Raw genomic sequence first — 13024 nt, 5'->3', positions numbered from 1 at the left:
ACAATTGGCTGTAGTTTAAATTTAAAGACCACTGCTCTGCTATTAAAGGGGGGGAAATGTCCTTCAGACTCAGCTCTCAGCTAAAACCATCCAGGATCCAGGTTTCCCACCCCTTCCAGTGGCCTGATGTGCGGCGGGGGAGGAGCAATGAACAAGCAGGGCCTGAGCAGCGGGGAGAGCCGGATGGGGGGAGTCCCGGAAGTCATTGACCAGAGCAAGCGGCAGCCTCAGCGGGATCAGCTTGGGTTGTGGTCCCAACAATAACAAACTCGCGGGCCAGGCGGGAGCCGCCGAGGGCCCAAGCTTGGGGGTGGAACCGGGATTGGGGGAGGCGGGTGGGACGCTTCCCAAGGCCTCAGGGGATTGGAGGAAAGAGATGAGAGGCGGTGGGGCTCAAGGAGTGGGCCGGGGAGCTAACGGGTCGACCGAGGAGAGAGCGTGTTGATTGGATGGCGCGGGGGGAGACGGACCGGAGCCGACCTCGGATTGGCCGTGTTGGCCGAGGAGGCGTGGCCAGAGCGCGCAAGAGGGAGCGCGAGGGAGCGGGAGACCGGCCTGCCTGCCAGCTAGCCGGAGCGGCGGGCGAGCGCGGCGAGCAGGGCTAGGGTTGAAGAACGCCGTGCGGGAGGCGCGTTCCCCAGCTCCGCCGCTGCCGTCTCCCGCGCCTCAAGCCCCCAGTTCCTTCCCTCCCCTCCCCTGCACTCCGGCCGGGGGTCTTGGGCGGGGAGCGGAGGGAAGGGACGAAGAGGAGGAGGCGAAAGCGGAGTGAGGGGCGGAGGAGGTCCCGGCGCGGGGCGAGGCGAGGCGCGCGCTGCTTCTCGCTCTCCCGCCTCATCCGCCGCCTGCTCGCTGGGTGCGGCGGCCCCGGGGCGCGCGGGACACCCGGGGCGCCCGCACTATGCAGGCGGACTGCCGGCCGCCGCGATGGCGAGCCGGGCGGTGGTGAGAGCCGGGCGCAGCCCGCACCGTTCGCGAGTCCGGGCCGCGGCCGCCGCCCCCGCCCGGGCCGCGCTCCTCCACTCGCACTCCTGCCTCCTCCCTCCCCGCTCCAACTCCTCCTCCTCCCCTATGCCTCTGTTCCTTCTGCTCTTACTTATCCTGCTTCTGCTGCTCGAGGACGTCGGAGCCCAGCAAGGTGAGTGGTCGCCTGGGAATGCGCGGCGCGTGGAGCCCCACGGGCGGCCGGGGCGCGAGGAGAGCCTCGGAGGTGCCAGGTCTGCAGGCCATTAGCGGAATCTGCAGATGCGCGGGCGAGATGCGGTGCGCTTTGGTGGGTGGGCAGACCTGGCTCGGCGCGCACAACGTGGAGTAGCAAAGGTGGGATCAGCCTGTTGGCGCGGCTTTACCTTTTTGGCAAGACCATTCATTTTCCTGAAAAGCGGGAAGTGAGACCCTGCTATCAAGTCTTCCTTTTTGGTACTGGATTCTTCTGGGGAAAGTCTTTGGGAGGAAAAAGAGAAGTTTTGGAGACGTGAGCCTTAAAGTTAAGCTAAAGGGATGGATGGACAGAGTAGAAAGGCAAGGTAATTAAATAGCATCTTAAACCTATTAAAGGCAAGGGTTTATGATTACCTTTTGTGAAAGTGCTCAGGTTCAAAAGCGAATGAAATATATTCTGGTTATCTTTGAGTCTTGGATTCAGAACGTGTCATTTACAGTCCCTACCTATTAGGATGGTGGCCGAGATTGCCCAGATGAGACACTGGGTCTGACCCAGTGCCGCTATGTTACCTAAATGGAGCATTCCGCGTTAAAAGTGCAAGGCCCTCCCAGGAAGGGGCAAAACTTGTTTTCCATCTGCAGTTCTTGAAAAACCTATATCAGAAGCAAGCGAAACTGTTTATTGAATAATCACCATGATGGATAGAGAATGCAGAACTGATATTTTCCCCCACCCTTTTAGTACTGTTTGCAGGCAGCGAACTGCAATTTTTGAAGCAGTTTGCGGTTATTGAACACATTTTCCATTGCATTTCCCGTTTTATTGCAGTGAAAAAGTAAGGATTGAACTGTTTCTTATTGCTGGGAAGATTTTTTTTTTAATTGATCTCCACGTTTAAGTCCAGCTTAATGTTGCTCTCATGTGGTTTTTCAGTCAAGTATGGCATCGTGGCCATAAGCCTGTCGTTGTGAAGATGCTGAAACTTTGACAGGCATGTGGAAATATAATCTAACTATAAGGAAAGAATGTATTTGGTAAACTGACCTCTTTTAGATCTAAGCACATTTCTACACATGTAGATGCTTATTAGCGTTCAGGTTTTAGTTAGATAATCTTAAATGAATTTTTTAAACATCAGTACTTAATAGAGTGTGAAATCCTTCCCTAGGTTGAAGTTTTAGAGCCTGTGCTTGTATTTCCCTCCTGGTAGGAAAAAAAAAGGCTTCTATATGGCTAAGACTTATTGGGGCTTACTTTGTGGTAGGCACAGTACCAAGTAGTTTACAATGTGTTAAAATCAATCCTCACCACAACCATTTGAGATAGGTGTTGTTATCCCATTCCAAACATAAGAAACAGAGACAAAAAAAATATAAGGTACCTTGATACAGAAAGGAATATAATTACATAATCACAATAATCTGTTTTGCTTATTTCTAGTTCTGAAAGTGTTTATATCATGTTTTTTTAAGAATCTTTTAACAATATAGACTCAGTCTCCCCCACCATGAGATGATTGCCTTGTTTTTAGAATTTCTCAAGCCTGATCTAATTAAGCATGTAACATTACCTTTTTTAAAGATATCATTTCAGTTTTCATCAGAACATTTTAACAAATAAGTTTGTCTTACACAGTGTCATTTTATATAAACACCAGTGTAGAATAGCATAGATAGAAATGATACTGGTAATTTGAAAGATCTGATTTCTAGTTCTACGGTGATTGGGTAGTAAGTCATTTAATTTCTTCATACCTCAGTTTTCTACATCAGTGATACAAGAATAGATAACCTATTCCATAACTTAAATTATGATACACAGGAATTTTGCAAAGGGGAAAGCTTAATATAGCTGTCACTGATGATCCTTGTTAATCTTGCACTTAACTAAATTATCTGATAAAGTAAGGACCAGTTAGGTGTATATCACATAAACATTCAGGAATTGTGTATGATTTCAACCCCTGATTTTTTAAAAATTATATTTTCTTACCCAAAGGACCCTAATGCAGTCTGTGGTGGAATTGCTTTTAAACCAGTCTTCCTAGTAATATGTGCTTCAAGGTCCACTGGTGTTTCCTCACATAACCTGAAAAGAAGTATAATTTCAAAATGAGAAGCATTGCTTTAAAACGTCTATAGAATTTTTAATAATGGGAATGTCTAAATGTTGTAAAGTTATAAGCTGGAGTTTTTACTTTATAGGAAGTATTAGGATAAAGACTAAAAGGAAATAGTAAAATGATACCAGTTGTCTTTTGCTGGTAGAGTTGTAATTTCTTCTTTATGCTTTTCTAAATTCTCTGCAATTTGCATAGAGTCAGAATAAAAAATAAACTGCAGAAATGTTTTGTGATAGATTCTTTTTTCTCTCAGCCAGCCTAGGTAGAAATAAATTTACTATATATGTTGATTTAGAACAGTGCTTCAGGTTTCAGTTTTTTTTAATTTTTCAAACATCATTTTGAAATAGTAGGAGATATTACCCTTATTCCAATTAATACCATATATAGTTATTCCTCAGCAGGTTTTCTGCTGTAGAGTGATTTTTCTTTTTGTTTGGCTCAGAATAAAATTTATCATTGGTCTGAAAACTTGTCAACCTTTCACAGCAGAGATGTATTTTAACCAATCTCGTATTATTAATATATTTATAAATAGATTCTGTTTATTCATATCTATTTTACTATTATGGTTTTAGATATGACTTATATTTGTATTTTTTGAGTTGTAGTTTGATATTAAGTTCATCTTTAAAATATTTTTCTTTATTGAAGGCATTTTTTTACTGTAAAATGTGCATCTTTCTAAAAAACTTAAATAGGTGAAACTTCCGCTCATTGCATATTAGCTACTGTAATAAATTTATTTAATAGGAATTTGAGGGTCTCCAATGAATGAATTTATGTCTTCAGTTTACATTATGACTGTAGGAATTTGTGTCATCTCATCTTAGGAGACCAGCTTCCTCATTTGTGTCATGGAGGGCTTGCTACCTTCTGGGTTAGAAGATATTTGAGTGTGGAGTGAATTTTACAATCCATTAGGACTGACATGTTTATGATTATTAATATGAAATGTTTGTGAAGATAATTGATTTTTGTTTGCTAATTTAATAAACCTATGAAATAAATCAGGTTCTTTTGTAAAAAGAATTGTTTCACAATATTTGGAACTAATGTGTGGGGAAAAAATTATATTCTGTCAAGTAATGCCTTTATTTGCCAGTTTAGCAGGGAAATGTTTTTTGAACAATATTTATGAATTATCAGAATTGAAGAGCACATCTCTCTCTTCAAAGAACGTGTAATTACTTCTAAGATTAACATTGGGTTAATTGAGAATTTTCTATTGCCTTTCCTGGTGCGATGATAAAACATTAGGAATCTTATGTGGATTTTTATTCAGAGGCAAAAATCAAAGCATCCTTTTTCTGCTGTACTTCTGATTAATTTTGCACAACAGAAATTAGAATATTGCACATATTCCACATACGCTAATTATCAGATTAAAATCCACATTTTTAAAACTTTTAAATGAAAAATTAACTGTATAATTACAGGTTAATGATTTTTAGGTAATTTCCTAATGTTACAAGCAAAGAGGAAACATTATTTCCCTTTAGTTAATAATTCTGTTTGAACATAATGAGCTTCATTCTAGAAGATCAACTTAAAAAAAAAATCTTAAAATAGTGAAATTGGTATAAGTACCAGCATTAGAATTAATTGACAAATGAATTAATTAATTTCCAGGAAGAAGTAATGGGATTATAGTATGATGAGGAAAAGCTAGATTTACATAGAGGTAGATTTTCAATTTAGGACTACATATATTTAATAAAATAAATGTGGGGTGTGAAAGCTCAGGTGGTAATATTGGGCATTAATTGAATGCATACAGATAGATAATTTCTATTTCCACTGCTTGATTAGTTGGAATGATGACATAAAATTAGGATGATTAGGAAAAGATTTATAGAGATAGTGATATTTGCTAAATGTGATTGTTGAAGTATAAATTATAAAGTGACACAACTTGGCAATTTTTCTTGTGTGCTGTGTGAATTCGGTTCATTTTAGAACAACCTTACGGCCTTAGCACTTTATTTTTAAAATATTGTACAGATAACAGTGTTTGTTACTCAAAACCAAAAATTTAAATAATTATCCACAGTTCTAGCTCTAATCTATCAATCTATAATTTTTATGTTCCTTTTGAATCCATATTCACACACCTACGTGATCTTACATGGCTGTAATTTTAATACTCTTCTGTTTTATAGGCTAACACGTAAGCATACTTATAAAACACAAGAAGACAAACATTTCAAAATGGAAAAGTTCTTCAAAGACATTTGTTATTTATGATTACTGTAATGTTCAGAACTGATATTACATTAGTTTCTTTCCATTGGATTAATGTCTTTATTCCATTGGATTACATTCTTCATTCAGCATAGGAGCAAGTGGTTGTACGTGGTGGAGCTTTAAAGGATTGCTAGATTTCTAGTCCACAGGGATGGCAGACATTTGAAGAGTGAAGATCAGCACAGCAAGGAAAGCATGGGCGTGCAGAAATGTGCCCTGTGGCGTTGAGCTGCAAGCCTCTGGGCCTGGCCCCCTGCTTTCTCCTGGAGCCCCATGCCCTGCGCCTCTGCCCAATAACTGGAGGAACATTTGTGGGCCACGGTTTTGCACACTGGGGCGCCACTGTCTTGGAGCTAAATTAATACTACCCGTGTGGCCAGTAGCCCCTCTGTCACTTGTAAGGTGCAATCCAAACTCCTTTGCATATTATGCATGTAACTTTTTCACAGTCTGGCCCCTCCCTTCCTCTCTGACTTATTAATCTCATGTCAGCGCCCCTCATGCTTTATAGTTTAGGTGTAAGACAGAACTACTTTTTATTCTAACATATCATTTATGCTTTTTTGTCTTGTTCTCTCTACTGAACTCTATAAATGCCATTTTCTCAACTTGGAATGCCCTTACTTTTCTTGCCCTGTCTGCTTTGTAAACTCCTGATCATCCTTCAGAGCCCTTTTTGGGGGTCTCATCTGCACTCTGAAGAGTTTTCTAACCATCACCACACACTCATCTCCAGACAGTACCTTCCAGTTATTTTCTGTTCACTCGTTAATCACACTGTATTTTAAATATTTGTTCCTGGCAGAAAGTTTTCATTCATTTTCTTATTTTTGATGTTTATCATGATGTCTGTCGTTCAAAAAATGTGAGTTGTGAGCCCATTTCTAGAGTGAATCTGCTGCCGCAAACACGATTGGTGTTAGTCGCCAGGCACCTACATGTTCTTCACGCTGTTGTCCTTTGTGTCATCTCCACAGTCGGGGGTCCAAAAGCCTGGGCTTCTCAGTACCATGCTGGTAGAGCCCTCTCTTGAACCTACTTGCTCAGAGCCTGACGTCCTGCCCGGTATTTCCCAGCCGCTCTCTTCCCAGGAGCTAGACCCTTCTGTTGCACTTGATTCCTCTTCCAGTGAGAGGAATCCTCCTTCATCTGGAACTCTGAACATAGCCATGGCTGCTGCTTAGAAAACACCACTGTGCCCACCTGTCGCATGGATCATCTGTAAAAACACTGACAGCCTAAATCAGTGTCAGCAGGTTGGGTGTACTCCTTTGCGCTCTTTCAAATTCTGATTTGAATAGCCATCTCTGCCATTATAAGTCTCCTAGTTTTGGTTCTAACGATTGCCTGCCTCCTTTTTAGTCACCAGCTGGAATTCCTGGAGAGCACTCAGATAACTTCAGTAACCTTGTGACCTAGGGAAATAATGAGAAACAAAGGCTGGAAAGGTCAGTGGGAACATTATTGTGAAGGATTTTCCATCGAGGGGCAGACAGAGGATTTGTCCCTGAGATTAGGCCTGGCATCCGCTGTAGGTTTCGGCATCTTTACCCAATCCTTTTATCCATCATCTCAGCGATGCTCTTCCCCTGGTCCTTGGCAGATGCCACACTTGGGCTCACGTGCCAAGCCCTGCTGTCTGCTCTGCCTGGTTCTGGATAGTTTAAGATGACTGGTGCAAGTCCGGTGGCCACTGTGATTAGGTCTACCTAAGTGAGGGACTACACCTCAAATCTCCAACAGGAATCACGGTTTGGTGGACACATCGTGACTGTCCCACTTGGTGGGACATGACTGCTCTGCTCCTCATCCCTGCACAGGATAATTTTGCCTCCTGCCTGACCGGAATTTCCTTCCTGAAACTCTCTCTTGCACTTTGTCCAGAGGACTGCTTCATCAGGGAATATCAGTTGTTGTAGTATAAACTTCTGTGGTGCTTCTTATTCTGTGCCTGGAAATACGCTCAAAACACCACTGGCTTTTATACATCTCTCTTTGCAGCTGTTTGCTTTTCAGGTACCTTGTATCTCTGCTTTTTTCAGTGAAAACTTTCTAAAAAGTAAACTACATTTGTGAAGTACACTAAGAAGTGTACTCCTTAGTGTTCGGCACACAGCAGATATTTGTTGAGGGATGATTTTCTTTTTAACCCTGCAGTCTAGCTTCTGCTGTACTGAAACTCATTTAAACTGTCATATTTTTGTTTTGTTTTGGCTTGTTTTTGTTTGTTTTACTCTCCAAAATCTGAGACTTTGTCTGTCTTCACTATTTTTTACTCTGGTGGACTTTAAAGAAAGTATGGAGACTTTGGAGGCAGACGTACCTGGATTTAAATACTAGCCATGTTGACTTTGGGGTCTATTTCCCACTCTCACTGTTTTAAAATATATAACTCGTCTTTCTAGAATGTATGAGGGCTGGGATCAGATCTGTTTGGATAGCTGTAAAATTTTGTTCCGTGAGTGAATTGATATTGTGTTCCTCTTTTTTCCTACTCTGCAGTTAAAATCTCCATCTTCACATGTTTGCTTTCTACTTAGAGCCAAAGCTTTCCCGTCCTTCTGCCCCTATCCCTGTCCCAGTTACTGTTTAGGGAAGTCCCACCTCTAGCTCAGTGAGAGGGGTCAGAGCATGCAGTAGAGGAAGGTGACAGCAAGGTGTGATTGTTCACGTGAGGTGTCCTTACCTGGCCTCCGACCTGCCCAGACTTTAATGCTGGTTTTGCTCCCTCCCTTTGGCCTCCATTTCCTCTCACCAACTTCTGTTGATGTTTCAACTTTCTTTGATCTGCACCCTTTCAGATCATTTTCAGGTTGGTGGTTTATCTCTTTTCCTTCTGGCATGCCCTTCTTTCTACTTAACTCTTTGGATCCTAGAAACTAACTTTAGAGTCTGGATGTGAGACAGACATTCTGTGGCAGGGGTGGAGGAAGGGTGTTTTAGTTCAGACCCTTGAGGTCGTAGGGAATAGAAGTCCAAGTCTGCTTACAGTAAAAGGGAAAAGCATTAGGATTCTGAGATAACTTGTGGAATCTTGGGAGGAGCTGAACCAACCTAAGCGGAGGAGAAAGCAGGAATGCAGCTGGGCTTCAAGCACCAAAGGCTCAGCTTAATTTTTGTCTCTTGATTCCGTCGGACTTTGAGTGGAACACGGAATCATGGCTGTTGGCAACCCTTAAGGCTGGTAGCTTCAACACGGGAGAGACTCGGGCGTTTTCCCAAATGTACAAGGTTCGAAAACTGGAGACTGGAGGGGACGGTGAGTTGGCCACCCTCTGGCCCAGTGTGAATCAGACCCACTCTTGGACCTGTCAACTAACAAAGGAGCATGAGGTCATATAAAAAAGGCTGGAAAGTGCAGGGCAGTTCCCAGAAGGATAAGGAGGGTACTAGAGAGAGGCATAGTCTTCAAGGAGAAAGAGTGTCCACATTTATAGAGTCCACTATATTTTATGTAAGTTCTTACCAAATACCAAACCCCTCACAAGTACCTAGGGAGATAGGTGATGGTGTCCCCATGTCCAGGTGAGGATATAGAGGCTTTTCGAGGTTAAGTGCCCAGTATTTCAAAGGTTAGCATGGCTAGAATTTACATCCAATCTCTCTGACTCCAAAGCCTGTGGACTTTCTACTAAATCCCTTTCCTGGTGAGTACCTACTGCTGGCTTGATTGGGTTTATTATTTTCTAAATTCAACAGTGTGTGAAGAGCCTGTTACGCCCTATTTCTATGTGTGTGCCTGCCTAACAGAGTTCTGCAGCTCGGTGTGGTAACTTGACATGAAAACCAATAATTAAGTATATTGAGTACAGTAAAGAGATTTTGATAAGAAAACGGAGAAAAAGGCCAGGACTTGCAGAATGTTTCACAAAGGAGGTGACATTGAGTAGGTGCTTGCTAGGTGGGTAAGAAGAGGAAGGACATGCAGTGGCACAGAGGAGAATGGGGAACGTGCGGGGAGTCATCCAGATGCCACCGCTGGAGCAGAGACGTCATGGGAGAAGTCGGGAGATGAGACGAGAGGAATCGGGGACATCATAGTGGACTTTGTATCCTTGCTGAAGAATTTGAGTTTTATTGTATCATCAGTGGAAAATAGTGGAAGGCTTTTGGAATAAGAGACCTACATGACCCAGCTGGTGTTTAAGAAACACTTGCCGGAGTGTGGACAGCAGGCTTAAGGAAGGAAAGAGGACGTGGGAAACCTGTTAGAGAACTATTGCAAGGGCCTACACTTGTTTAGACGGACTAAATTTAGAGATACTGAGGAGACAAAGTACAAAACTTAAGGACTAGTTAACTTGGAGAGAGTGAGGGTTAACTAAATGCTTATTTTTCCCCCTTTCTGGAATCCTCTTCTCCCTGCTCTCCACCTCCCTCATCCACCAGGATTTCTGTCTAGTTAACTGCTGTTTATCACCAACACACCACAGACTGCCATTACTTCCACACAGTACTCCTCATCCATGAAATTCCTTGCTATCTCTGCCTTACTATATTGTAAACTATAAGCATAGTTTGCCTTCTCTGCCATTTTTATTGTTGTCTGTAGCACCTACTACTGTGCCTGGCAGTTGGAAGATGTTCATTGAATATTTGGGACATGTTGAGTTTGAAATGCTGTGGGGAAAAAAAAAAAGCAAGGCTGTGGAACTTATTAGCAGACGTGCTGAATATGTAAGTCGGTGATGGCTTTAAGGATCAGCAGCAAGTTTGGAGACCTTGGCGTTTTCTCCGTTTCAGGGGTAGTTGAAATCCTGGGAGTAGATGAGATTGCTCAGGTAGAATCCAAGAGTGGGGAAAGCAGTCTGCAGAACAGCGAGGATGCCAGATAAGTTGCAGTTAGATAGTTAAAAGAAGAGCTAAGATGGGGAAGGAGAGGTTTAAGAATGAGGGACAAAGCTATGAAGGAAGGAAGGTGGGAGGGCAGGAAGAGTCAGTCATGCCAGATACTGTAGAAAGGTCACAAATAAGGATGAAAAAGTATCTACTGGCTTTTGTTTTGGCAGCTCCAAAACTGGCTGCTTCAGTGAATAGTTTGCTTCAAGGGGGGGGGGTCTTCATTTCCTAGGGCTGATAACAAATTACCATAAACTTACATGGCTTAAAACAGAAATTTATTGTCTCATAGTTCTGGAGGCTCGAATTCTAAAATGCAGCAGGGTAGCGCTCGCTCGCTCTTGCTCTCCAAAGACTCGAGGTGAGGGTCCTTGACTAATAGCTTCTGGTGGTTGTAGTCTTGGGCATTCCTTTGCATCTCTCCACTCTTCCTCTGTGGTTGCATGGTATTCTCTCTGCGTCTGTATCTGTGTCCACATTTTCCTCTTATAAGAGGAAACCAGTCATGGAATTAGGGTCTACCCTAATCCAGTGTGGCCTCATCTTAACCTGATTACGTTTGCAAAGACCTTGTTTGAAAATAAGATTACATTCACAGGTATCAGAAATTAGGACTTGAACGTATCTTTGGGAGACATAATTCAACCTGTAACAGTCTGGAAGCTGAATTTCAGTTCGTAGATGTTAGAGTGGGAAGCAAAGAAGTAAGACATTAAGTATAGAGAACTGAAGAAATCTGTTTGTAAAAGAAAGGAAAAGTGAGAAAAAAGATGGCAGGCGTCGGCAGGCGTCGGGACACTGGGTGGAAAGAGGATTTTGCTTACTGTTATGCTCTGAGTAGAGTATATGCCTGGTGGCGGTTGAAGAGGATTTATACATCTCACATCCCTTCATGTAATTCAATTTTTTAAATTATCACACATGCAAAGATGAATTTGGGCTTTATAAAGAGTGAAGCAGGGAGCTATTTCCTTTCCTAAAATGTACCCAGTGACCCTCTAGGCTCTAGGTGCATATCCATCTCATCCAATATTAAAAAAACAAACAAACAAATTAAAGTATTATTTTGAACTATGTATTTGGGATTTATAGTGATGCAGCTTTAAAAATTTTATAGTAATAGGACTGATAGGGTACTTCTGGTCTAAAAATTTGCAGTGCTAAATAATACATTAAAAAAATCTTCATTGTAGCCAAATGAAGTAAGATTATTAGTTAGGACTTGCAGGTTACTTTTTTGAACACTTTTATATTCTCTAAATGTCTTTTTTTTAGTTGACTGTAAGATCTCACAAATGTATTATAAGATGTGACAGACGTGACACTTATTTAGAGGAAGTATAGTCAGATTCACCGGTTCACAATGATAAATTATTGAAAGTTCCTTGGAAAAGTATAAACCTTTCATAGTTTATAATGACTGTAATAAATGTTACATTGGTCCACAGTTTGGGCATTTTGTGCAAGCTCCCTGCATTTGTGTTTTCTGTTCTTAAAGAAAATATTTTTTAAAAATTGCAGTGTTCATATTAATATAATTCAATGATGAATGTAATTTATATTATTTATTAGTGGTAATATGACTAAAATATGAGAGTGGCTGGAGGGTCACATGAAATCAGTGTCACAAGAACATATTTATTAAAAAAAAAAAAACTCCACTTGATTTGAAGTTTTGAGCAGCCTAAAATAACATTTGTTCTTGATTGTATTAATTCAGTGTTATTTAAATATGTTTAATGATCCCTCTCTTTTCTCTAGGGATAAGCAGTGAAAAAAAAATTCAGTTCTTTTCTTGGAGCAATATCAAAATTTGTATCTGGCTTAACACATCTGACCTTACACTCTTCAGAGGAAGTGAACACATGTTCTATGAGTAATCCCCTAGATAAATCTGCAGCCAAACAGTGGAGCAATAAGATCAAATTCCAGTATTTTTTCTCCACTGAAATAAAATTTGAAAATTACATTATGGTCGGTTATGGGCTGGTGGGGACCATCTAGGAGAGGAGTAGAAGGAGAAGTTGACAGTGATGGTGGTCATGATGGAGTCGGAGAGAGTCGGTGATACTGGAATTGTAGATGAATGTATGGATAGCTCCCTACGATACCCATTTTGAAAATTATGTTTTCAATAGTAGTTATGCCCCTTTTGTCAGTTCTGCCTTATGAAAATGAGTAATAGACGGTGGTGTAGGCTGGCCACAGCTCATTATTCTTTCCAGTATATGTCCAAGGTTAAGCAGAAAATTTGGGGAATAGTATTTCTGACCCTATTTTTAACCCTTTTTCCCTTAAGAGCTCTTGACCCAGAAAAAAAAAAAAGTCATTTGAGGGCTGTAGACTAATAAAAAGGATTTTTTTCCTTTAACTTGAAAAATAAAGCATTCTATTTAATTACTTGTTTTAAAAATTTGCAAATGGGACCATGACTCTTTTAGTAATTGCTGGCCTTTCAGGGAAAACTATTCCCTGGGTTGTACCCGCAGCGAATAGCACAGTGTTAACCCTTTGGGCTGAATGGAACCTCGCCAAGAACTAACCCAGATCTTCTGTCTGAGGTAGTGTAGCCTTTGCTCTAAGTCAGCGCTTCTCAACCTCGGTGCTACTGACATGTAGGATGCATCAGTCCTGTGCTTTGTAAGGTATTTTAA

At 41.6% G+C, this 13024-nt stretch overlaps 1 protein-coding gene across 1 annotated transcript in view; it reads left to right on the top strand.

Annotated features, from left to right (window-relative positions):
* The first annotated feature begins 549 nt into the window (after positions 1-549).
* Positions 550-13024, top strand: part of DCBLD2 (discoidin, CUB and LCCL domain containing 2) — a 77076-nt gene continuing 64601 nt past the window's right edge. Inside the window, exon 1 of the mRNA XM_033088903.1 lies at positions 550-1135. Coding sequence (XP_032944794.1) covers positions 925-1135 — 211 coding nt within the window. The 5' untranslated portion in view covers positions 550-924. The remainder of the gene's footprint in view (positions 1136-13024) is intronic.

This window comes from Rhinolophus ferrumequinum, chromosome 2, assembly GCF_004115265.2.
Source record: "Rhinolophus ferrumequinum isolate MPI-CBG mRhiFer1 chromosome 2, mRhiFer1_v1.p, whole genome shotgun sequence".
Classification (NCBI taxonomy): Eukaryota; Metazoa; Chordata; class Mammalia; order Chiroptera; family Rhinolophidae; genus Rhinolophus; species Rhinolophus ferrumequinum.
Note: the sequence above shows the minus strand (reverse complement) of the source record. Positions and strands in the feature narration are given on the sequence as shown.